The following is a 26,320-nucleotide window of genomic DNA, read 5'->3' on the forward strand; positions in this document are numbered from 1 at the left end:
CGCAGCGGGTGCTTGAGGGCGACGGTCACGGCTTTGTGGAAGTGCTGCAATATTTGAGCAGCATTGAGCCAACTCTGATTTCTAGCTGGGCGACAGTCAATAATCAGCTCAACTAGACCATATCCATGTCTCACACCCCGCCTTGTCCATGTTATTTAGTTATTATTTGTTGCTGACGCTAATTGTTTTAAACTGCGTGTCTCGTGTCCTGTGGGAGGTTAAGAAACTATGAGCTCATATTGCCCATGTAATTGACTAATTCAGCTGAAAAGTTCAGCGCGCTGTGACGTCATACGCATGCTAATAGTCCACTTAATATTATGTATGTGTATAAAAATAGTCCAAATACCAAATGGCCAAGGCTTCGATTTTTCATGCACAGCGCGCTGCCACGCCCCCAACAATGTGACGAGTGCGACTTTGCATTGTGGTTTCATTGCCATCCTCATAAAGTACTTTCAACATTTTATTTATCCTGCGGCTTAGTTACAATTTGTTTGTTTTCTTGTGTGTGCTTGGTATATGGTTAATAAATTATTAAAGCGTAAGCCTAGAGGGTCTTGACTTATGATTCCTTAATGCTACGGCAACGTCAAAGAGGCGACGTAGAACTTTTTAAGCCTAATGCTAACAAAACTTGTTGAGTATATAGAAAAGTTGGAGCAGTTTGCCTCGACAAGCCGAAGTTGCAATGCTCTTGCTGAGCTGCAGGAGACTTGGCTGAAATTAGGATTATGCAGCAGTTAAAGCCCTGGAAAATCGAGTTTGATTCGGTTTCGCTTTCGAGCACGTTTTGCGCGCTTCTTTAGCAGACACGATGGAAGAGCCTGCTCATAGGGGAGTCTTAAAGCTATGGAGTAAGATATATGTGCGAGGTTAGTCTGAAATGTCTCTGATCTTAAGATGAACATGGAGCAAAATAGAAAATTATATAACAATTTTGTCGGCTAAAAAGTTGCAAACTCAAATAGACAACTTTCAGACGCCTTTGAAGTATTTTATATGAGTCAATAGATCAATGTTAGCTTTAGATTTTCTTTCCTTTCTTATATAGATAAACCACGATGCAGGTGCAATTCTTCTGTGAGTTAGTTTATGGCACAATTGGGTTAGTGTTAGGCCAAGTTTTTGGATTAGTGCGTGAGACAGCAGCTGATAGCAGCTCCCACTTATAAGCATATGCTATATGTGTGTATATATATTCTATGATATATATATATATATATATATATATATATATGTATGTATATTTGGGTACAAAGTGCTTGTACTATCACAAGTTCGATTGGTTCAATTGGCTCTGAGTGGTTGGCGCCTTTTCCTTTTACAGACTTGTCGTTGCCTGCAGCTTGAGGTAGCGCGTCCCATTCTCTGCATCTGCCATCCTCGCTATGTGGTCCGAGGCGGCGTAGCAAGTCGTGGCGGTGGGCGTGCCCGGTCTGCTATTGCTGCTGTTATTGTTGTTGTTGTTGTGATGATGCATGCTGCTGCTGTTGCTGCTCAGGCTGCCATCGCCTGCTCCACTACTGACACTCTGGCGTATGCGCGTGGCACCCCAAATCAGGACAACCACCGAGGTGACCAGAATGCCCAGCCCCAGGCCTGGCAGGAAACTCTTGTGCAACGAATCAATGACATCGTAGCTGTGCAGCAACGTTGGCGGCGGCGGCTGCTGCTGATGCGGATGCAACGGCTGCTGCTGTTGGCTGCCACTGCTAAACTGTCGCTGATTCAGCTGCTGATAATCCTCGCCATCTGATTGATCCGGATCCACTTCAAGCTCGTGTGGCGTATAGTAAGGACGGCGCTGATATTGACGCAGAACGGGCTTGGACCCAGGACTACTCAGCTGCAGCTGCGTTATGTTGGAGCAGCCAATGTTTAGCTCAGCTTTGGGATTCTGCTCCTGCACCATGACCAGGCAGAAGCGATAGCTGTAAAGGCAAGGAAGGCATGAGTAAGGAGAGCTTGGAGAGAGTATATAGAGAGTTTGTGGAGAGTGTGTGGAGAGTATGTGGAGAGTATGTGGAGAGTATGTGGAGAGTATGTGGAGAGTATGTGGAGAGTATGTGGAGAGTATGTGCAGAGTATGTGGAGAGTATGTGGAGAGTATGTGGAGAGTATGTGGAGAGTATGTGTAGAGTATGTGTAGAGTATGTAGAGAGTATGTGTAGAGTATGTAGAGAGTATGTGGAGAGTATGTGGAGAGTATGTAGACTGTATGAAGAGAGTAGAGTAGGCGTGAAGTGTGTGAAGAGTATAGAGATACTGTAAAGGCAGTGGAGAGAGCATATGGAGTTGCTGTATGAAGTGGGGAGTATGTTGAGTATGTAGAGATTGGAGAGATTGTGGGAAAAATATATAAAGAGTATGTGGAGGCTATATAGAAAGCATCTGAAAGGAGTAAGTGTGGAGAGTAAGAGTGGAGAGTAGGTGGAGAGTATATAGATATTATGTCGAGAATATACGTAGGGTATATAAAGAATATATGTAGAGTATAGAGAGAGTATGTGAAGGGAATACAGAGAGAGAGAGACAAAGAGCTTATAGAGAGCATTAAGAGAGTATGCGGAGATGACATGGAGACTAGATATAGATTATATTGCGTGTATATAGAGAGCACATAGAGACTCAGATGACATGGAGACTAGATATCGATTATATTGAGTGTATATAGAGAGCACATAGAGACTCAGATGATGTGCATCCTAAATATAGATTATATTGAGAGTAAATAGAGAGTACATAGGGACTCACCTTTCGCCAATGTCCAGGGAGGAGCTGTCGGGCACTATGACGCTCACAGTGTTCTGTCCATTGACGACCTTGCTCTCGCAGTGGATCTAGATACAATAAGTTTTCCCATTTACTTAGGCTCAACTTCCCTGATTATTATCATCTCTACTTACAGGTGAGTTATCAATGAGAATCTCATTGACGTTCTGTTCCTTGTAAACGAATATGGCATCGCACATGTAATCCTTCTTGCTCAGATTCAGCAGCCACGTCAAAATCAGACCATAGTCCGCCGAGTAGTGTAATTCATGTAGAATGATCTGAGGGAATCGAAAAGTTAGCTTTGAATGCCTTAAAGAACTCGCTGGGTGAGCAAACCTCCTCTGACAAGTCCTTAACGTGAGCTGACGTTTGGTTGGGCTTGGCCAGCGTTTCCAGATGCTCCATAATATTCGCATTATCCTTTTCCACATTGTCCATGTCGCAGGTGAGCGTCTCAACGGGCACCTGGAGCAGAGGAGCGCCCTCTAGCCGAGGAGGTGTGACACAAGAGGCGCTCAGGCTGGAGCTTAGCTTGGAGACCTGCAGCCACTCCGCGAAAGGACGAATGCTGCAATCGCAGGACAAAGGATTCTCCTGCATCTGCAGGCTCTGCAGCTCCTGTGCTCGGTCCATGGCATTTCGCGCCACAATCGAGATGTCATTGCCAGCCAAACGCAGCTCCCGCAGCGATGGCAGCGGCGCTATCAAGTCCGAGGTGAGAGCTCGCAGAAAGTTATGCGTCAGATCGAGCACGGTGAGGCGGGTGAGATGCTGCAGCGAGGCGCTGGAAATGGCCACAATGCCGTTGTAGCTCAAGTCGAGGCTATCCAATGAGCCCAGCCCGAAGAAGGCATGATCCTGCAGCACATCGATCTGATTGTGCCGCAGCGAGAGGCTGACCAGGCGAGAAAAGTTCGCCAAGGCCTTGTTTTGTATGCTCTTGATCATGTTCCTATTCAAATTCAAGCTCTCCAGATTTCGCATGCCAGGCAGCGTCTGCTCGCTGAGCGGTCCGTTCAGATTGTTCGCCGTGAGATCCAGCTGCCGCAGGCTCAGGCACTGGCTCAGGGCTTTCAAGCTCTGCGCATAGTCGCCCAGGCGATTGCCGCCCAACTTCAACACCTCCAATTTGCGTAGACTGCTAAAGGTGCGCTGTGAAATGCTTGAGATTTGGTTGCTGCTGAGCTCCAGGTAGATGAGCTTGCCCAGACCCACAAAGTCTGCAGTGCCTAGCGCCTTTATCTTATTGTTGGCCAAGTCCAGGCGCTCCAGAGTATTCAGCGTGGACAAAGCATTCCATGGCACGCTCAACAGCGCATTGCCAGGCAGTCCTAATGCCTGCAGTGGACCCGTGATGCCCAGAAAGGCGGACTTATGCACTCGCTTGATCTCGCCAGAGGAGATGACCAAGCCGTGCAGCGAGATCCCATCAAAGATCTTGGCATCGCTCAGGAACGTCACATTGCGCAACGAACAGTCCAGCAACGAAATGGAGTAGGGCGAACTGCGCAATCTGTCTGCCAGGAGCTGTTTGGGCGAGAGGAAAATCAATTTAGCGCTTTAAAGTGAATTGATGCTGCGCTAAGTATTCATAGTCAGCATTTGCTTGAGCTTAATCTGCACTCAGATTGTACTCATTAGTCTCAGCTGAGCTCTGATGCAGTTCATCTCTCAATAGAAGCTCCCCTTTGAATGTCTATCCTAAGTAGAATCCCTCAGCTGTTCTCTGATCTGATTGAAAGAGATCATCAGCTCATTAAACCAACTCTATTACTAGCTTCATCCACAGCATCCACTCGTTCAGTGAGTGAAGACAAGATCTTTCCAGATCTCCAACTCAGTTCCAGATGTGCTCTAAGCTTCTAGTGAACTACCCATATCATATACCCATCAGTCTACCATTTGCTTAGGTAATCTCTAACAGCTCTTGCTGGCTCCACTCACCAATAGTCCATGCAGATCGATGTTGCAGCGCAACGTGTGTGGCAGATCGCAGCCGCATTCGAGTTCCGCATTGCGTGAGCCCGAAATGTTGGGGCATTTCCATTCGAGCAGGCCATCCGTGTCCACGGGCAGCGGCAAGGAGGAGACCTCCTCGGCCTTGCGTTTTCTGGGCGAACTCTTATTGAAGTATTTGCCCGTGGCTAGCTTCGACTTGGACTTGGGCGTGGCTGCATTAAAGGCGGGCACAGCTGCCGCCGAGATGACATACGCGCTCACAGTGGTTGGGCTGGTGGTTGAGGTGCTGCTCGAAGAGCTAGTGCTGGCTGCTGTGGTTGCATCCTCCAGCAGATCCTTCAGCTGATTGGCTGCAACGAGCGTTAAAGCCAGCAGCAGGCAGCTAAAATACAAAAAAAAAACGAGCAAAAATTGTCATGGAAAAGTTTTTCTCATTTGTTTTCGACGAAAATAAAACGGTTAGTGGATATATTTGTGAAATTGCATTTGCATAAAATGCTAAAGTCAATTGAAATTGTGTGTGGAAATTCTTTTTAGGTCAAGCGGCGCAGCAGCCATAGCTCGAGATACAATTTTACAGATACAGATACAGATACTTTTGTATCTTGTGCAAGACAATTTGCCAATTAAGCGCTTAACGCAGTTAGAGCGTGCGATTTATTGCATTGAAACTGTAACTGTAGCTGTAACTGTAACTGTAACTGTGTGTGTGTGTCTTAGTTTAAGATACTTTTGTATCTTTTAGTATGCAATCTGCTCGAAAAATAGACAAATGCCGACGTGACATCGATTTCCCAATTTTTTTTCTTTTTTTTTTTTATATATTTCACGCAAAAGCGAAAGCAACACAATAAATGTTCATGTGACATTGTTGTTGCCGATGATGACGTTGCCCCCATGCATGCTAATTGAAAGTATGTATCTGTTCTTATTATGCACTAGCTGCACGTACTATGAATTTGCCATAGAAGATGCTTATGAGATGACTTGATGAAGATGAGGTGGGTATATAAGTAGAGTCAGGTCTGATATTATGGATTGGTGTATGCATGTAGTAATATCTTAGTGTGAGGCTTGAGTTTGGGCAACCTACGTACTTGGTTCTTATATACCTAATATATAAAATAATATCTTATCACAGTCAGAGCTTGCATTGATTTCGTTTCATCAAAGACTCTAAGCTCTGTTTTCCCTGCCTGCTAGCTAGCTTATACTTAAGTTTAGCTATCTTGCTCTCAAGGTCACACAGCTTACAGACTATCCTCACATATATAATTCTAATAGTTGCAATTAAACAGGCTCTCAGACTCACTTGAAAATTCCTTCTATCTAAGACCTTAAAGATAAATTTGTTGTCTTTAAAGATCTCTTCTGAATGCACGTTGCAATCGAGTTCCGAAAACAACTGAAAGCAACATCTGCCCTCCTTTGATACTTCTCTCTGCTAATTACTTGCCAAGCATTGTTAACTCCATGACAACTAACTGAAATGTATCTTTATCTAAGATATAGCAAGGCATAACTAAGTAAGATTGAGATTCTAGATCTCTAGACTAAGTGTCCTTTGCTTTTTACTGAGTAGATAGAAATTTGTATCTCAGATAGATTTATCGATTTTATATTTGACACAAGATCTCCTAACTAGATTTTCTTCTGAATATCAGATTGAGATCGATACCCACTTCCACTTCAGCTTTTTCTAAAAAAATCTATCCAACAATCTTTAAAAACAATCTCGAACCTCAAGTCAGTGCTGTTCTAGAAAGTGTATCTAGTATTTGTCCACCTTGAGTTGTACGCAAGCTCTGCTCATTGCATCATATGTATGTCAATTTCGTGGAGAACGATTGTCTAGTATGAGCAGACGCGAGCCACTAAATTGCGTGCGAGGCTTTAAAAGGCCCATCTTCGTACGCTACGCGTGTTTAGTTGTAGTTTGTCAGTTGCTGCGGAAGCGCTTTAGGATTAAAGTGGTCCAGGCACCCAAAAAAAAAAAAAACAAATAGTCAATCAATCCGTCTGTCTGTCTGTGTGTCGGTCTGTCTGCCTCTGTCTCTAAATGGCTATGCGTTGGAGTAAAGCGAACGTGTTTATCCTGACCCTCAGCGTGCTCCTGTTGCTGACGCAAACGCAATCGAAGCTGCTGACACGCTGCCAGCTGGCCAAGGAGCTGCTGCGTCACGATTTTCCACGCAGCTATCTATCCAACTGTAAGTAACTGGAGTCAACTAACCGATCATACGACTGACCTATATGATGTAGGGGTTTGTCTGGTGGAATCGGAGAGTGGCCGCAGCACCTCAAAGTCCATGCAGCTGCCCAATCAGAGCGTCAGCTACGGACTCTTTCAGGTAGATGCCAAGCGCAGTTAGCCTCGTTTTGCTACATTTCTAATTTCGCTCAGCTCATTAACAGATCAACAGCAAAAACTGGTGTCGCAAGGGTCGTCGCGGTGGCATCTGCAACATCAAATGCGAAGGTAAAACCCAAGGCCCACGGCATAATCTAACAATTTACTCCCAACAGAGCTCACTCTCTCTCTCTCTCTCGCCTTAGAGTTTCTGAACGATGAGATTTCTGATGATTCGCGCTGTGCCATGCAGATCTTCAATCGTCACGGCTTTCAGGCCTGGCCCGGCTGGATGAGCAAATGTCGTGGGCGCACGCTGCCCGATGTCTCCCGCTGCTAAGCCCCTCGGCGGGGTCCAAACTGTTTCTCTTAGCTCTGACTCTCGACGGGAGTTCAGAGTTCAGCTTTCTTAGTCCTAAACATATATGCTAGCTGTTAGCCGTAAGCGTCGCTCCTTTCATTCGACTTTCATTGCATTTTCAATTATATTAAAAACAGACACATATTGAGTTCATTTTGTACGCGATTAAGTTTTTCCAGGAATCCAACTTATCAGTTTATTTCAATATTGCGCTCTAGAAATGTTTAACATGCAATTGAAATGCATTAACCTGTTTTCAGAGGGGACAAAGGGTATATTCGCTAGCTGCTAATCTATATAATTATCTAATCTAAATATTCTTGATCTTTTAGATATTTCTATAAATTATATTTTTAATATTAACATAGTACAGCTACAGCAAATGCTTATACTCTGTTTTCAGTAAGTGTAGTTGGGTATATACGTTTTGTGTTACGTGTTTATAGAGAAATTTCTAGAATTTCTTTGTTATATAGATAAAAGCAGCATTAATTAATGCAATTTGAAGAGTTTTTAGTCATTGAGTAGTGGTATACCCTGTTTTTAGAGTTTAAAACTGGGTATATGGGTTTCATGTTTGTCCTTAAATCTAGAGCTGCGTTTATTTTTAAATTATTATCAACTTTAGAAAGGAAAATAGGTTTTTTTTCAGCTGCTGTATACTTATATACCCTGTTTTCAAGGTGGAAAAGGGCTATATTGGCTTGTTGTTAAGCTAAATGTATGCTTCAGACTATATCTTTCTTGATTATATAGAAACAAGAGCTTAAAGTACTTTGCCCTACTTCACTTACTATGCAGCACACAGTTTACAGGGTATCTCGTTGTCAAACTTTTTCTTAATTATGTATATAAAAGCATCTCGAATGATATAGACTTTTATTTGCTCTTCTTTCTTATATAAAATGACACATTGAAGTTATCCAGCTACTTATTTAGCTCCGCTGCTTACAGGGTATCTCGTTTGCTGTGTAGCTGAGAGGTAACTGGTAACGTCTTCTTTATATAGATAGGCGCAATTTGAATATAGATTTATCTTTCTTGTTTGCATGGCTAAAGTTCCTTCTACTCTTTCCATAGATAACAGCTGCGCTTAACTCTCTATAGGCTCTACTTTCTACAGGGTAACTCATCACCTTGCTATTTTTTTACACTCTTTTTATGTCTCCACTTTCCATTTTGCGAAAACCGAACAGATAAATTGATTCAGATAAAGAATATATAGTGAGTGCTGATAAGACAGAGTAAATTATATACATATATATATTGAGACATATCGAATTCAGCGAACAAATAACTAAATTGGAAAGAACTTCGTTTAAATATAAATATTTATATATAAATATCAGCATTTAAATATATATATAAATATATATGTGCTTGTACACCTTAGACACATCTTATCACTAAGTCAACTGTAGGCACAACAACATCATTAACAAACAAGTAAGAACATTGCAGTCGGGCGTAACTGACTGCATAATACGCGTGCATTGAAAGAATTGATTGATTATTCGTTACGCCCCAAATGCATAGAACAGCAGACTGTCTAGATTATACTTTTCTTAAGAGTGTGGAAAATACTGCAGTTCCACACTCGCCAAATCCCCAAGAGGGCGTATTCAGACAAGCTGACAAGCTCTTAAACTGCCAGCCCTCTATCTAACTATCTTTATTTGTCTCTATCTATAGCTGTCTCTATCTATAACTGTATCTATCTCTATCTGTCTCAATCTATATCTATTTATCTATTCATCTCTACGTATCTCAATCTCTATCTCTATCTATATCCACGCCCCTCTTCATTAGTGTCGAACAGACAGATAGTCGAAAAGTTAGGCAGACAGACATTGCAATCAAAGCGAATATGCTCTCTTGGTCAGTTCGCGCTCGTTGTATACAAAGTACGTATTAAGTGCTCAACGCAGAGCCAGAGCGCAGCTAATTGCGAGAGTCTGAATTGCCAATAAATACTCGTGAAGGCGAGCGCCAACGTCTCATTCGATGAGAGCGTTTGGCTTTGTTTTGTTTTGGGGCTGCGCTGCCTAAAGAACACTTTGTGAAGTATTTCAATTTCGGTTTCAGTAACTGTGTGGGGCCCCGCTGTGGCGCACATGTCTAGCCTTTAAAGCGTAACTCGAATACAAAAGATACAAAACAACTAATAATAAAAGATATCACAATTCGTATTCGTGTTGAAACTAGTTTTTATTGCTGCGCCGGGCGGCTGCTCCACTGCGTTTCAGTTAATTAACTAAAGGTAAACATTGTAATTACTTTATAATTGAGTCCGCAAAAGGTAGGAAGGTGCTCTTTAGCCAAAAAAATAATATAAATTACGTGCTTTGAATACCTAAAGCACTTGGATGATGCTCTACCATAAAAATCTAATCATGCATAAATCTTTCTGCTTGTAGTTTCCCAATATATAATTATATGCCATCAAATATTATTTACTTTACACTTTTTTTTTGTTCTCCGGTTTTCGGAAACAAGTCAACTCTCTCAGCTATCCAGATGTGCTGACACGTTTCCTTTTGTTGACGTTTTGTTTACACAGCAGCAGTTCTTCGAAACTTGTTGGCTTAAGCAATAGACTTCACAGAGGCTTCAAACAATAACTTAAATTATCATTATTGTTATTATCAACAATATTCAATGTGCTAATTAATCGCATACCATAAATCAAATGCTAGCCGGAGACTCCTAACTGCATAGCCCAACACAGTTAGTTTAAACAATAAATGTTTGAAATACTTCTTCAAATTACGTTTAAATATTTGATATGGGACTAGTTAGTGAGTTTTGGGCAACGTATGTCCGTGTTAGAGTTATGCAGGCTTTGAGAGGTCATTTTCGGATTGAAGTTGATATTTTGAAAATTTTTAAAATAATGGAGAAGCAGCGTAGGAGAATCGATGCTTAGAATCTATATGCTTTCGAAACTCCGTACTCCATTCCAAAATCGTGCAAGATACATCCGACTTACAGTCATGCAAAGTCAACAGATTTATTTTTCGGAGTGGAGTACATCAATGCTCTGAAGCTATACGCAACAGAAGGGGTATTCCATTCAACAATCTAATGAAATAATGAATGAATCTGAAAAGGTATCCCAATTACAGATTTGATAAAAATCAGTCAAAGCTCAGTCAGGAAATATGCTTTTCTGGGATTTAAAATTGAAATTTTTAAATACCAACTGAACGTGTTCAATCGAGTCGAAAGACCTATCACATTTGGCAATCGAGTGTGGAACACCCGAGTTACAGTCACAAAAGTGGCCTTTCGAACCGTTTGGCTATTCGCGTGAGTCTAGACAATGAATGCCCATATATAATGAGTCGCTTATCAATTGTCCATTCCTGGAACTAATGTGCATAATCTACATTTAATTACGCGTGCTAGCTTGTACTAGTACAAGCACACAAGTGACAATGGTTGATATATATTTAAAATGCTTTCAGAAATGTTGCCAAAAGTTCTACTGCTGCCGGCTCTGCTGCTCTGCCTGCTGCTGAATGGCAAAGAGGCGGAGTCTAAGAAGTATATGCGATGCGAGCTAACGCGTGTGCTGGTCGAGACCTACAGATTTCAGAAGACTTTGATGTCCAATTGTAAGTAGCAGAAATTTTTATATATATATATATATATAGAAAACTTATTATTAAATACTCATATCTCTTTAGGGATCTGTCTGGTGGAACATGAGAGTTTTTTGGACACAAACAAAGTGACGAGAAATGAGAACAATAGCAAAAACTATGGACTCTTTCAAATCAATAGTAAGGATTACTGTGCAGAGGGACGCCCTGGCGGTCTGTGCAATATGAAATGTGAAGGTAAGCTAAGGAACATATACAGAATATATCATTTTTAAATCTCTCTAATCTTAATATACTTTGTCAGATCTGTCCAATGATGATATTTCGGATGACATTGCCTGTGCGCAGAGAATACAGCAACGCGATGGCTTCAAGTATTGGAAGGGCTGGAATCGCTACTGTCGCAATACACGCAATTTACCTAACTTGGATGTTACCTGTAAACTAAGCACCTTGTCGCCCATACGTACACTCAATTTATTTTAGACAACTCCGTCTATTGAGTGTGCAGTAACCAAGTGAATTTCCATCTAGCTTTATATCAGGTATTAGCTTGTAAGTCTACTGCAAATGAAAACTAAATCTTAAATGCAAATTGTGCTTAAACTGAAAACGAAATGTTGAAAATAAACCACAAACTGAAGAAATTAATGGATTGGATTTTATTATTTTATGCTGCCTACTTTTAGGCAGCTCATTTAATTCTTGCGGACAAATTAATGTGGCATACTTTCGAGGGCAACTCGATTTCCTCTCAAATACCAAGCGAACAGAATATTGCCTTTATTGCGAGCGAACTCTTTAATTCCAAGTTATCTATTTAAGTAAGTTATACATTGTTAAAATCTTTAAAAAGGCATTTAAATTTGTGCTTAAGGCTTTTGAGTTTTCGTGATTCGTTTGAAGTCGGCGCTCAAATCTTTAGCATCGTTCTTTTACTGGTTAGAATAGCAATAATAATTTTTACATAATTCGCTAACCAATATTTGTTATGGCCATAAATAATAACTTTCTTAATGGCAAACGCCCAACGAATTGGCTTGAGTTTCTTGTTTTGTCACATACATGAATATACATATATACTATACACATTTATAGCAGCCGTAACTCTTTTATATTCACTACTCCCACGCCCCGCAGCAACAGCGACAGTAACAGCAACAATCAACTAAACGTGGGCGTTTTGGCTTGCTGTAGTTTGATCTGAACGCCTCGGCAAACGAAGTCGCAATCGTAGCTCTGGCGACATCTAGCTTGGGCATCTGCACTTCCTAGATGCGTCTTGCCATTGCATCCATATGGCTGGCTGACTGCAAGGGCGTAGGACAACCTACGTTTTATTTTTGATCTAATGAAATGCAGTTTGCTGTAGGTAAAACAAGTAAGATTGGTCTAAAAACGAGTGATTGACTAGGAGATGCTCTGAGTGTCTAGATATGTGCCTGCTGCTGAAGCGTGGCAAGGAAAGGTATTCAAAAAACGAGTCATCTAGCATATGAGTCTGCTGCAAGCGAGTCTACATACCTAATATGATATCTCTGGATGCCACAGAATTCCGAGATGTTCATAGTAATGCATTACTTATTAGTAGATCCCAGATCTGTAAGCTGAGCAAACCAAGCTTTAAATCAATTTTACTTGGTATTCAGCTAATAAGAGGAGTCAGTTATGGATTGATCATTGAGATCGCAGATTATAGTTGATGAGTGCCCATATCATGATCAACTATCCAACTGCTCACTACAAGCCTAATATACCCTTTCGAAACAGCTTTAAATATATTCAAGGCAATAAAAAGACAGCACTCTTACAGCCAACGCCTCTCTATGCGAGCAGCCTTTGCACTCTGAAGACACTTTAGCTAGGTTCTACGAACTACATTTAAATGCAGCTACTTTTACAAGCGTTCACTTTGTAATTGATAGGCTTTGGTCAGCTCAGGTAGTGCAAAACATGTAAAACAATTCGCGTAGCTGAGCCCGGGCATTGTCTACAATATCATTTGCATTTCCGTTCCAGCAAAAGCCGCACTTCCGCTTATGGAAGCCGAAAGCCGAAACAATGAGCAGCTCTTTCATTCTTAAACGCGCGAAGCGTGCAACCAACGGCGGCAGCAGCAACAATAATGATAATAATAACAATAACTATAAGCACAATTCATGGCAGCAGGTGAAGCTACAAATGAAACTCAAAAATCAGAGCGTAACTACAAATTACAATGTAGCCCTTGTTGTTGTTGCTGTTGCTGCTGCTGTTCCATTAGAATGCGTTTTGCATATGTGAGTGGTCAAAATAAATCAAAAGCAACAGCAGCAGCAGCAGCAGTAACTGTTGCTGTTACTGCTGCGTAGCTGGTCAAAAGGCACAGCAGCAACATCCTCTGCACACAGCGGACGCTCACCTCAAACATTTTTGATATGCAGCTCAGCTATCGACTCCTGCAATCAGTGTTGATCACATGTCAGAAGCTAGAAAAAGGCTAGAAAACAAGCTAAAACTGGTAGCAAAGCCAGAAGGCAGCAATTTTTAAAACTTTTTTATGCAATAATTTCTAACATATTTTGATTTTTTAAGCTGATATCTATAATATATTTTGACAGTATATTTATAGCCATTGCTAATGGAAAGTTATTTAAAATAAAAGAAAATATATGCGAGGCTGGTTTGATCAATTTCTCAGTTCACAAAAGTTATCAATTTAATAACTTTAATAAATATATTTTTTATTTTGTACTATTCAAATTCTCTGTTCAAATACTTTATGAAACTCTAAGAGTCGTTTAGAAAGTCAGCAAATGGTAGAATATAATTCAATTCCCAGCTATGCCACATATGCCATTCAAAATTAATCATAGATCATCCAAATAGAGCTTTCATGCACACTAACTAATTTCAGCTATAAACAAGCTAAATGCGTAGCACTGCCTGCAACGCCCTTTTTGTCACGCTAATCTGGCCACAACTCACAACAACTGCGACCAAAACGTAATGTTCGAAACGTTTCAGTGCGTTTAATTTCCGCTGCCTCTGTCGCTGTCGCCGTCGCTGTCTCTGCCTCTGCCTCTGCCTCTTGTTGTTGCTGCTTCCTTTTGTGTGTTTGGTCAGCTTGATGTATTCGTCACTGTCGCTGGTTAGCTAATTATGCATAAAATGCATTGACAACAAAGCAGCAGCAGCAATTTGATTTGTCCTAGGCCAAAATAAGATCAAACCACGCCCTTGCGCTCTGGCGCAGTCACGCAGTTGAACCTCGATCTCACTGATCCTGCCTGGCTGCCTGACTCATTGCCCATTGACATGTGCTAATCGGCATATCCATATGCTTTGTCTAGACGGCATTGGCAGCCAACTTGTTAGCCTTAGCCGTCGACGAGCTCTGCTTTTTTTAGCACTCGCTCGCTAATCAAGGCACAACAAGTCAGGCGCATGAGCTGCAGAGCTGAAGAGCTGAAAGACTCCCAACAAGCCAATCTACCAGGCAGTTTCGCATTAACATTCTTCTGAGTCGCCGTCTCCCACACAATAAACGTGTTCAAGTTTATGGCGAAGTCTTAAATACTCTTTTGGACTATGAGTTCTCTAGTTTATAAGCTGGTTGCAAAAGTTTGTCTGCATGTCAAATCATATTTCTTTTTGTCAACAAACATGCTACAACTCTACTTTACAAGTAGCTTGTAAATTTTGAGCTACATCTTGAGCTTTGTCAAATATTTTATGGCTTAGTCTATAAACAACATTTGAATGCCATGACAGCTCTCACTCTCATTTACAACTCACTTATAACTGCTTATCCTCATGGTATTTCACATGGTAATTCAAAATGTTATTCAATCCATTAAAAACTTGAACAAATCACTCTCCCAAGTCACGTCGCCCGCTTGAAGCTTAGCGCACACCCGAGAGCTGTTTTGTGTAGGCGCAATCATAGCGCCGCTTTTAACACAGTGAAACTCATCCAGCCAGCCAGCCAGCCAGACAGACAGACAGACAGACAGACAGCCAGCCGGCCTCAAACCAAAAGCCACTCTGGCCAAAAATGTATTCACAACTGGCTGAAATTAAGGCACGTCAGCGGAAATAAACCTTCTTTCTTTAATTTTTGTATTTCTGTGAGCCAGCGAACGCGAGCGAGCGCGCGCGCTGCCAAATGACTCAAAATGTGTTGTTCGTAACGGCATTGCAGCATTTGCTTTGTGGCACAGCAAGACGAGCCAAAGATTGTTGTTGTTGCTGTCGGTTGCAGACATGCGCTTGATGTGCCGTTGATGCTGGCAATGTGTAGATAGAGATAGATGCTGATGCAGACGAAGGTGCAGACAAACAAGTAAAGATACGCATCTGTATATATGCAGATATATAGAGCCATATGAAGATACAGATACAGATTTAGGCATGGATATACTATATAGGGATACAGAGAGAGGTACAGAGGGAGATACAGATGTAACTGCAGATGCAGAATCAGATGCACTAATATGATGATGATATATATGATATATGATATATATATATAAATGATATATCGACTATTTGCCTGCTGCGACTGCAGTAAGCAGCCTCAGCAGCCGCCTCAGCAGCAGCATCATCACAACAACAAAGGTGTTGGCCGCCCGCTGCGCTGCATTTGATTGCCTCACAGTGCACTATGCACTGTAAAAATACAGCAAGAGTAAATAAAAAATATATAAACAGAGGCGATAATCGGTTGCAATTTCTTTGGACCGTCTCCAGCTGCTGGCCGGGCCAAAAAGTGAGCGAATGCGAAAACTGATTTTCACATAATTTAATGCCCAATTGGCACGCAAGTAATACACACACACACTCACACATAGTAATGCGCTCAATGTTGTTGTCTTTTTTATTGTTTATTTTTTCAACATATTTGCGCTCCCAAAATGGCCAAAAACATGCGATAAGCCACTGAACAATTAAAAACGCGTTTTTTTCGTTATTTCGCCTTCTTTGGTGGGGCAATAAGTCGAAAATAAAGTGCATCGAAGCAAATGCGAACAGAGCATACTCTGCCTGAAATTAGCAAGCATTAGCATTAGCATTAGCATTAGCATTAGCATTAGCATTAGCATTAGCATTGGCATTAGCATTAGCATTAGCATTAGCATTATCATTAGCATTAGCATTAGCATTGCCATTAGCATTAGCATTAGCATTAGCATTGCCATTAGCATTAGCATTAGCATTAGCATTAGCATTAGCATTAGCATTAGCATTAGCATTAGCATTAGCATTAGCATTAGCATTAGCATTAGCATTAGCATTAGCATTAGCATTAGCATTAGCAATAGCATTAGCATTAGCATTAGCATTAGCATTAGCATTAGCATTAGCATTAGCATTGCCATTAGCATTAGCATTATCATTAGCATTAGCATTAGCATTAGCATTAGCATTTTCATTGCCATTAGCATTAGCATTATCATTATCATGGTATCATCAATATCATTATTATTCAAATTTAAATTTTTATTAGTATTTTAATTTTCATAATCATTATCATTATAATTATCATTTTCATGTTCATTATTAATATATTTATGCATCTATATTCCAATTCAATCAAAATTGTATTTTAAGATATTTTCATTGACTTTGCCGTAGCTAAGCAGCCCAAGTTGTATTTGCTGCTTGCACTTGTTGCCACACAGTGCTTATTAAAAGTAAACGACAATTGTGGCCACTTTTTGCTTGTCACTTTGGAACAATTTGTTGCAGCTGCTGCTGCTGCGGCTGCTCAGCTGTTCAACCTGGCGACCTGGCCTCAAGCATATTAGCCACATAACTGGGAGCTGAGAACGAATGCAAGCCATTGAATTTAGAAAGAGATAGCTATATGGCATATTTAAGTGCAACATCTGCTCTCTTTATCTGCGTTCATACGTTACTAGTTTCATATGCAATATACCCCTCTTCAGTGCTTCAAGAGGCAGGCTGCTGTTGCGGCAGTCAAATTAGGCAACATGTTGCTAATACTGACAGCAACATGTTGCTGCAAATCGCAAAGGCCAAAGGCTAAATTAGAGACTTCAGTGCTTTTTTGGGTGGTGTGCATATGCGGCTTTTGGCTTCTTGGCCAAGTCAATAACAACCTGCTGCTCCAGCCGCTGTTGTTGCTGCATTGTTATCGCTTGAGCGAGCGCCAAATCTAAAAAATACGCTCGAAAGCGCAACTAAATGCTGCCAGAGTCGAGCTGACAGCTATGGGCGCATGAATAGAGACAGTTGAATGGACATCAAACCAAATCGTATCAAACATATCTAATACACATTGATGGCTTACAGCTTTTTATGGTCGATAAAAGGGGCAGCTTAGCTATTGTAGAGATTGATTAGAGATAAATTCAATAGATTGTTTTTTGCGAGTGTAATAAACTAATAAAATGATAATCCAGAAACTGTTTCCAATCCATATTTCAATGGCTGACAGCTGAGCGCATATGAATAGAGACAGCTGAATGAAGTCAGAAGAAAAGCTTTTGTTGAGATATATTGAGAGTTAGTAAAGGCAGCATATTTTTGCAACAATGCAGAGATACTATAACAAGAGATAAAAGATATGTCAAAAACATAAATATAGAAAATATCTAATATATATATATATTTTATTTATATGTAATGCATATAAGGGTATTTTGATATAGTTTTATACTTAGACAACAATAGACATAGATTGATGGCAGTAGACTTGACTTAGCTTAACTCAAACTCATTTGGATTTTAATTTATTATAAAAAGCTGCCGTAATTAGTTAAGTGCCCGCTGCTGTCGGTGGTCCATAAGACTTGGGCATAATTGAATTGCGCGCACCTTGATGCGTTTCTCTGCCATATTAGCCAGCAAATGTATGCGTGAAAAATAGTAAAAGTTGCGACCTGGCCAAAGCCAGTCAGAGGTCAAAATGTCACGCAAAGGCAAACAGACAGAGCCAGAGAGAGCAAGAGAGTGGGATGAGGTAGAGCCAGAGACATGTGCGAGTAAGTGGCTGCCTTTGAAGTAGCTGCAACCGCAGACGTGCAGCAAACAAAAGACACCGCAGCAGCAGCTGTTGCTGCTGTTTTGAATGTGAATGTGAATGGGAATGGGAATGTGGATGTGGAATTCGAGTGCGTGGCAGGAAGCAATGAAGAAGGGATTTCTGATTGTGCACACGCTCCTGCCAGCAGACCCTTTCCTGCGAAACTCTGAAATCACAGAGCGCTGCACATTAAGACGGAAGCGGATGTTGTCCTTAAGCCAAAACAAACAAATAGAATTTCCCAAGAAACACTTAAACTTAGATTAAACAGACTCGATCACACAGTAGCTAGCAGCAGCTACTCTATTTGCTCTCAGGCAATTGTGTCAAAAGTTAAGCACATTACGCTGGAAAATTAAGGCCAACTTGCGAAAAAAAACGAAAGACTTAGGCAACAAACTTGAAGTAAAAGCTAAGCTAAGCAAAGCAAAGCGTGGGCTCTCACTCAAGCGCTCTTTTTAATTAGTTAACGTGCACGTTAACATTTAACCTGCACGTCAACACAACAAACAACCGCAGCTATTGCCTGGCATCCTACGGCCGCTGCAGCCATAAATTTAATGCCAAATTACTTTTAGTTGTTGCTGCCAATGCCGCGGGCAACATTCATATGCAAATGCCCAGGCAGCAAAACACACACAAAAAAAATGCAGCAGCAACAAAGAGGCTGCACTGACTGAATGAATCTATATATATATGTATATATATAAAACCCAATTTAATTTAAATGAAATTCAGCGCAGGTAACAAAATCGAACAGCGCCTGCATCAGAGCTGTTGTTGCTGCTGCTGCCGTTTGGGACGGAAATGTTCTAGAGCCCATAAACTGAACGATTCGGTCTTGCAGACAAATGCCAGCTTAAAGTCATTTCAAAAATGGTTTGTTTACCTTTGCCTTGGGATTAAGCAACTGCTGCCTCGCATTTCATATATTTCATCGTATTTGTATTTTTGTTATGCCTGCTACAGAAGCGAGCGAGCGGGCGTATGTTGTATGTATAAATACATTTGATTTGATTCGACATTCAGCTTTATTTGGCTTGAAGTTTTGCTCAACTAGCTGTTCATCCGTCTGTCTGATCGTATATGAACTAATGCTAGTTAATTCGACGATATTGAAGCTAAAGACCTGCCTGATAAAGTCTTCAAATTTCTTTGGCTAGTCGAGTTGAACTTATTTTCTACATTTCCAACAGAAGCTAGAGAAGCTATAGAAGCATTATAAGCTGCTGAAGCATGTGAGATATAAGCTATTGAAGCATGCGAGATATGACAAGATATGACTAAATATAGCCACTCTAATTGAACGCGTTGTTAATCGAATTAAACTGCCTCATTCACAGTTTTACAGCTTAAACCTAGTGACTCACTCTTAACCTGCTCTACAGATATCAACGTTTAAACAATCGGCAATTGATCTATATGAATCACTTAAGTCTATTATATATCTAACAACTATTGCCACGACAGACTTTAAATATCTATTTGCCTACAACAATTTGCCTAAAAATCTTCTTGGTCCATTAGGCGACAAATCCAAAAATAAATTAATTTAAATTAACTTAAATTAAATAATAAATAAAAATTACAAAATTCACCTGTTCATCCACTTAAAATATATATATAAACACAAAATGTGGGCGTGGCATAAATAAAATAAAAATAACAGCTTTAGTTGACTTCTTCTGAAAAGAATTGCTAGATAAGGATTTTGGATCAGAATCTTTTTCAGATCTCGCAGCAAAAACTTTTGCACAAGTATTAAACAGTCAGCTAAGCTCGATTGCAGTGAGTTAAGTTGCCTTAAATTTGTATTTCATTTCATATTTTGTATTAAAAATTTTATTTTTTTTCATAAAATTCTGTTATTGGCAAGCAGCAAATCAGGCAATTGAAAAAAGCTCTTGACTCTCAATGGCTGTCACTTATTAGGCATTTTTAATTGTTCGAGTATTCAAGCTATGCTACAGGTGTATCTGTGTGTGAGTGTGTGTTCAATTAAAAAGTAATTTGCTTAACAAAACAAAAAAAGAAACAAAAAGCAGCGACCGGCTTGGCAGCAGTCGCAAATCAAAAAGACAGAAGACACCCACACATTTCCGGTTCGCAACCCACTCTCAAAAATATGTTTACCAATTGTTGTTGTTGTTGTTGTTGTTGTTGTTGTTAAAATCAAAAAACAAGTTTGTAAACTAATTTGCAGCCGCTTGACAATATTGCCCGTAATTTAAAACTAGAAAAAAAGCAGACTAATCTAAATGCATATACTATATACAGACATATATGTGTGTATGTGTGTAGCCACAGACACAGATACAAATGTATCTGCCTGCAATTGACTGAGGCTTTAATTCAGTCAGATGTTAAGCCGTTTTTATGAATTTTATAATTGAAATATTATGAGTATATAGAGTATATATAATGCAATAATTTATAAGCAAGGTTTTTATTGAAATATATTACTAAGTGATTCATATATACAAAACTAAATAATTATACTTTAGCAAGAAGCAGAAGAGTAAGGAAAGTAAGGCAGACAAAGAAAAACGACCAAAGAGTAGACCGCCTCGACTATGCAATCCAAAACTCAATCTCAACTTAGTTTCTGCAAAAGAATTTCTGTTCCATCAGGCCATGGAGCTATCGTCGTGTTAATCTAAGCGCTATATCTTCTGTGTGGTAGGACGTCTCATTGCAGCACGTCTGCAGTCAGCTTGGCAAGGCTTGCAACATGTCATTGAGTCGTATCTTGCCGAGAAATCAGTTTGTCATGTCTCTTGACATATTAAAGGCGTTTAACGTTTCAATGGGCGGCTCAATTGTAGCAATTGTTGCTAATAATGTTTCCATTGTGATCTTTTCCTTAGACTAAAGCTGCTCCTAGTTCATTCGGAAGACATAAACCTCTCTCTGCTCACCTATGTAAGAATATCTATACATCTAACTGTAAAGATGTATATAAGGAATTCATATCATATAATCATTATAGCATTTTATGAAGGAAAAATTCGATTAATGATCACAGAAATGATTCATAACTATAAATTGCATCCATAGCTATTTTTATCTATTCAGATTCCGATTTCTATTCTATATTTTATGTTCGTTCAGCGCTGCTTATCTGCCACACAAACAGCATAATAATATGGTTATGCTCAGCTAAGGTAGGGCATAGCTGATGACTGAAAAACCAACCCAAGTTCACAGCCCACGCAACACTCAAAAACGTTGGCGCCGCCAACGCACGTGCATAATGCTAAATCGCCTGTTAATTGCGACATTTCGAAAGTCAAGACAAGGCCCAAAAAGCAGAGACACAAGACTTCAGACACACAGACTTCAGACGCAGGTATATGTAGATATGGATAGATTTATATTCCATGAAGAGTTCATAAAATCTGTCAAAATTGTATGAATGAAAGAGAAAAAACTAATAAAAACGAAACTACGATAAACTGATCAATGCGTATGCATCTTAAATAGTTTTCCAAATTTTCAATTTGCCTTTAAATGGCATTTAAATGCGAGGGCGTGGCATCTGGTTTAGATAAGCGCTGCATTGCGGAAATAGATTCGAAATGCACCAAATTAAAGTTAATGTACGATTTGTAAGCAATGGCTGACAATGCGGCTAACATGCCACACACACAGACACACACACACACACACATAACTGTGTGCTAGCCCACACGTAGCGACACATCAGTCTATGAAAAGCACCGAAAAACCCACACACAAAATGCCAGCCGCTCAACTTGTATGTCAAGAAATTGTAGATGCTGTTTGTAGCTATTCTTGTTGTTGTATTGGATGCTGCGGAGGAGTATGCTAAGTGAATGGCTCTAGCTCTCAGTGTGTGCACTGCGAGAAATTGCCGCTGCTGCGTTCATTAGCAAAAAATGAGTAAAACTAATAGGGACGACTAGAAGATGCTCTGTAGACAACATTAAAACTGCTTTTATTAAGATTTTCAGAAAAAGAGAATTATTTTTTTAAGTGTGCATGAGACGCTCTTAAAGTACTCGAGCTATGCTTAAAATAATGTTAGAAGACCATAATCGAACGAATTTTTGAAGGAGCTATGCAGCAAGCGAGATATAATATATATAGTTTATTTACTTCAAGGTGATCCACATACTAAGTTTTATTATATTAATTAATATTATTGTAAGAAACTCCTTAGGTATTCAGGTAGATGCTAGGAAGAACACACTAAAAAAATAAGTTTTCTTTATATATACATACTCGAAGAGCGTATGTATGATAAATTATTTATCTGTAGCTCTTATAGTTCCCGAGTTATGTTAAAAGATGGCAAATCTCTAGATCGATTTTCGTATATGATCTACAGCGAAACTTAATTATAATCTCTACCTCTCTCTCTCTCTCTTTTCTCATTTCCAACTAGTTTATATATATACTTTAGGACATCTATGTTAGCCTCCTACAAACAAGCATTATACGCTTTTTATACGTTTTTTAATGGCATTCAGTACACGTTAGAGCACTCAGACAAATGAAATGCAGTTGAAATGAAGCTCAGTTAAAGTGAGATGCGTTACATTCAAGTTGTTCTATATACAAGTGTATGTGTGTGTGTGTGCTGTGGCGACATACTTATCAATATGAAGTGGGCAGCGTTTGTTGTTGTTGCCAAATTTGGCAACTTGTTGTGGAGCAGCAGCAGCAGCAACCAGCAACAGCAGCAACTGGCAAACAACAATGGACCAGCAAGTAGCACAGTTGAAGACTTGTCTGCCGCTGTTGCCGCTGCAAAACGGCGGCTTATAAATGACGCCCACAGCTGGGCAAACAAAAGACTTAGGCAACGAACTTGATACCAGCTGAGCTCCAACAACCAGCCACAGAACAGAAAACAACAACACAACCACGTTGACTAAGCAAACCAAGCGGCTAATGAGCGCATGTAAAGCAGTAAAAAAAAAAGTAACAAAAAAATTATATAAACATTAATTATGTACGTTTACTTCGCTCACTCGCTCCCCTCAAAGCCTTTCTTCCTGTCTCTCCTCTCTCTCTCTCTCTCTCTCTCACTGTATCTTTTTAATTTCGGCTACGTTGTGGGCGTACGAAATGAAATAAAAATAAAAATGTTGTTTATATGTAAGAAGAAGAAGCAGACAACATGCTGTGAAAATTATGAACTATACGAAATTAGAGAAGCATAGAAAAATGCCAGCAGTAGACAGAGAGAGAGAGAGAGAGAGCGAGAGAGCTGAAAAAGAAAAGGAATAAAAGTCGTAGACGAATGAAATGTAAAGAAAACAAAACGACAAAGCGCTAATTGCGTTTAAACTATGATGTATGTGAATGTGTGTGTGTGTGAGAGTGTGCGTGTGTGCAAGGTGCGTAGGTTGAACAAACTTCTTGTCGGAGCTCGCTTGAACACTATTCAAGCTGTCAACAACAACAACAATCACATTACATTTAACTCTTTCGTCTAGCTTTTCATTTTCTTCACATGTGTGTGTGAGTGTTTGTGTGTGTTGATAATTTTTGAAAAACTCTTAACGCATTTTGAATTTGGTTTTTTCTATCTTTTTTTTGGGCAAACGACAGCAGGGAGTCGCAATAATTGCCCCCGCAACGGAAGTGCGGCTGTTCCACAAAGTTAGCAGCGTTTAATGAGCTTCCAGCAAGTCAGCGGCAGCTTCGCTACGTGACGCAAGCTCACAACATTTATAAACATAAAATCATAGAAAATTAAATACTATTTATACATATACATATTAGATGAACAGTTCAAATGTCCAAACATAAATGTGGCGGTGACAAAGGTAAAAAGCCATAAATTAAATATTTATGTGTGGTGCGGCAGCTTGAGATATCTATTAGGAGACAGCAGAGGCGTAACTCTATTGCTAGTGTATATATGGAGGTAATACTTATAGTATACACAGATATATTTTGGGATAAGACTATTGTGGGCAACAAGGGTCTATATACTGCTTTAGCTTCTTCTCAAGCTCTGATCAAAGCAGAAGAAGATTGAATTAAATTAAAAACTCAACAGCTCTAGCAAAATATGAAAAACTTTCTTTAAAACTGGAAGTACCTAAAAATGGAATTTAAAACTAATAATTTGAAGTACAATAATTGTTGATTAAAGTACAATTTCATTATAAATTTATTAACCTAACTGAACCACATTGAAGTCGCATAGGAATTATGAATTCAGGCTCAACAGCAGCAGTATTCGTCTGTCAATCTGTCCAGCACTCCCTTTAAAGCCTGCAGAAAGAGTTGTTCCTTTTACTTTCTTATTTTATAACTTTTTTAGCTTAAAACACAACAACGTCTTCAGTCCAACTCAGCTATAAAGCACATATAACTGTGTAGTCTAAACAGTTTTTTATCCAACCAAATTTGATATAGACAAATTGTGGCTAGAGATACAATATAGCGCGCATCTTGTATAAGAAAATGTGCATTGCTCGAAACATGTTCAGAACAGCGCGCCTTATGTTAAGGCAATCAATATTTTTAGCTAAAAGTCAGCAAATATTATATATATATTATAAAGATATAGATATAGATAAATATATCTTTGAAAACAGTTCAAAAGTTTTTAGCTAAATAAAATCAACTATCTAAGCTAATCAAAATATATATCGCATATGACTAATATGCCAATTATTAAGGCCTTTTCTCACTCTAATCTATGAGGTCTATAATTAGCTCTAAGTTCCACGCCTGCGGCCTAATTGATACGAAATAAGAGCATCATTAGAGCACGAATTTGCAATCAAAATCAATTTTAAATAAACGGATCTTTTAATAAAAGAAACAGAAATCATTTATATGCAGAGAGTATATATAGTATATATATATAGTCAATCTAGATCAGCTATGTGATTTCTAATTGGCTCATTTGGAATGCAGATCAGGTGGGCGTTGCTAACATATATAATAAATTTCATTTAATATAGTCAACAAATGCGGCCCAAATGTCCAGCTTTAAATAAATGAATATATATAAAAGGTAAATCAATAAATGTCTAAAGCTCACCTTAGTTTGGGCAACATTTTGAATGAGTCGAACTCGCTCGCTCTCACTTCGATTTATCAGCGTGCGAAACTTAAACAGCAGATAAGCTAAGCGATTTATCAGTCAAACAGGCGACGTTTATGCTGACTTAGATATATTTATATATATATATACATATATATTTAAGCCGACTTTGACTTGACCGAAAGTATTTTACTTCTTTTTGTGTTGTCTACCTGGCTGTCTTGTCTTGCTGCTCCAGAAGGCAAAATGCGATAAAGATCTTTACGCTGCACTTGGTTAGGGTTTTTGTCACTCGCCCTCTCTCTCTCTTTCACTTGTTCTCTCTTTCTAGGTAACAATAACAATGGGTCTGTTAGTTGACAGGGACAGGGACATGACGCGCCAGCATTTCATTCATAAAAGACGAGCGCACAAAGAGCCGGAAACGGATGCAAAGACGTTTTGTTTGCCTGACTGCCTTCAGGATACTCAACAGCTATTGCCGACGGCCATTCAAAAATTCTGCAATTTACATTTGGCCTTAGCATTTGCATTTACTTCACGTTGTTGCTTCTGTGCAAAACGCAACGAATGACTGAAGCAACGAACTTTGCACTGAACACACACGTTTATTTACATTAACACAAACACCAACAACAACATCCAAGACACACACAGTTACAGAGTTAACGCCGCAGCTGTCAGCTGAACTAAACGCGCCGACGACTAAAACTCGACTGAGCTCTGCTGCAGCTAAACAAAACCCGATTCCCCATTTCCCGAATCGGCATGACTTCGTTTTGTACTTCATTCACAAATATAGAAGTCGCTCGCTGCTTCGGCTACGGCTGCTGACTCAAACAGATTCATTGAATGACCAGTCTACGACCAGGTACGACTGTGTGTGGGCAGCAGCAGCTAGCAACAACAACAACAGATAGTATTAAGCAGAAGCAGAAGCAAATTTAAGAAGCAGCAACATTAAGCAGCAACAGCTACATCGGCCAGCAGCAACAACAGCAGCGGGAACATCAGCAACATCAAGAACAGCAGCAACTCACTTCAGCAGCAACATCAGTCAGCAGACTATATCAAAGACCAACTGCAGTCAGCAACAACTCCCGCCCGGCAAGAAGCAACAGCAACAGCATTAGCAACAGCATCAGCAACATCAAACAGCATCAGTCAACAAATATCAAGCAGCAGCTAGAGCCATCAACAGCAA

General features: G+C 39.9%; 3 protein-coding genes across 3 annotated transcripts; 2 read left to right on the forward strand and 1 right to left on the reverse strand.

Moving 5' to 3' along the window:
* Positions 1–1,250: 1,250 nt before the first annotated feature.
* LOC111602118 (slit homolog 3 protein) lies at positions 1,251–25,246 on the reverse strand. The gene is made up of 6 exons (XM_023319067.2): positions 25,114–25,246; positions 4,723–5,119; positions 3,115–4,305; positions 2,910–3,056; positions 2,758–2,843; positions 1,251–1,934 (listed from the first exon to the last, which is right to left on the reverse strand). The coding sequence occupies exons 1-6, from the start codon at positions 25,128–25,130 to the stop codon at positions 1,325–1,327; spliced, it is 2,448 nt and encodes an 815-aa protein (XP_023174835.2). The 5' UTR covers positions 25,131–25,246; the 3' UTR covers positions 1,251–1,324.
* LOC111602120 (lysozyme) lies at positions 6,374–7,468 on the forward strand. Its single transcript, XM_023319069.2, has 4 exons — positions 6,374–6,947; positions 7,000–7,088; positions 7,153–7,216; positions 7,294–7,468. The coding sequence occupies exons 1-4, from the start codon at positions 6,797–6,799 to the stop codon at positions 7,425–7,427; spliced, it is 438 nt and encodes a 145-aa protein (XP_023174837.1). The 5' UTR covers positions 6,374–6,796; the 3' UTR covers positions 7,428–7,468.
* On the forward strand, positions 9,490–11,635 carry LOC111602119 (lysozyme). The gene is made up of 4 exons (XM_023319068.2): positions 9,490–9,708; positions 10,916–11,065; positions 11,138–11,290; positions 11,358–11,635. Exons 2-4 carry the CDS (start codon positions 10,918–10,920, stop codon positions 11,537–11,539), a joined length of 483 nt encoding a protein of 160 aa, XP_023174836.1. The 5' UTR covers positions 9,490–9,708; positions 10,916–10,917; the 3' UTR covers positions 11,540–11,635.
* Positions 25,247–26,320: the final 1,074 nt, after the last annotated feature.

Source organism: Drosophila hydei, unplaced genomic scaffold (assembly GCF_003285905.1).
Source record: "Drosophila hydei strain 15085-1641.00,03,60 unplaced genomic scaffold, DhydRS2 tig00008125-arrow-arrow-pilon, whole genome shotgun sequence".
NCBI classification, from domain to species: domain Eukaryota; kingdom Metazoa; phylum Arthropoda; class Insecta; order Diptera; family Drosophilidae; genus Drosophila; species Drosophila hydei.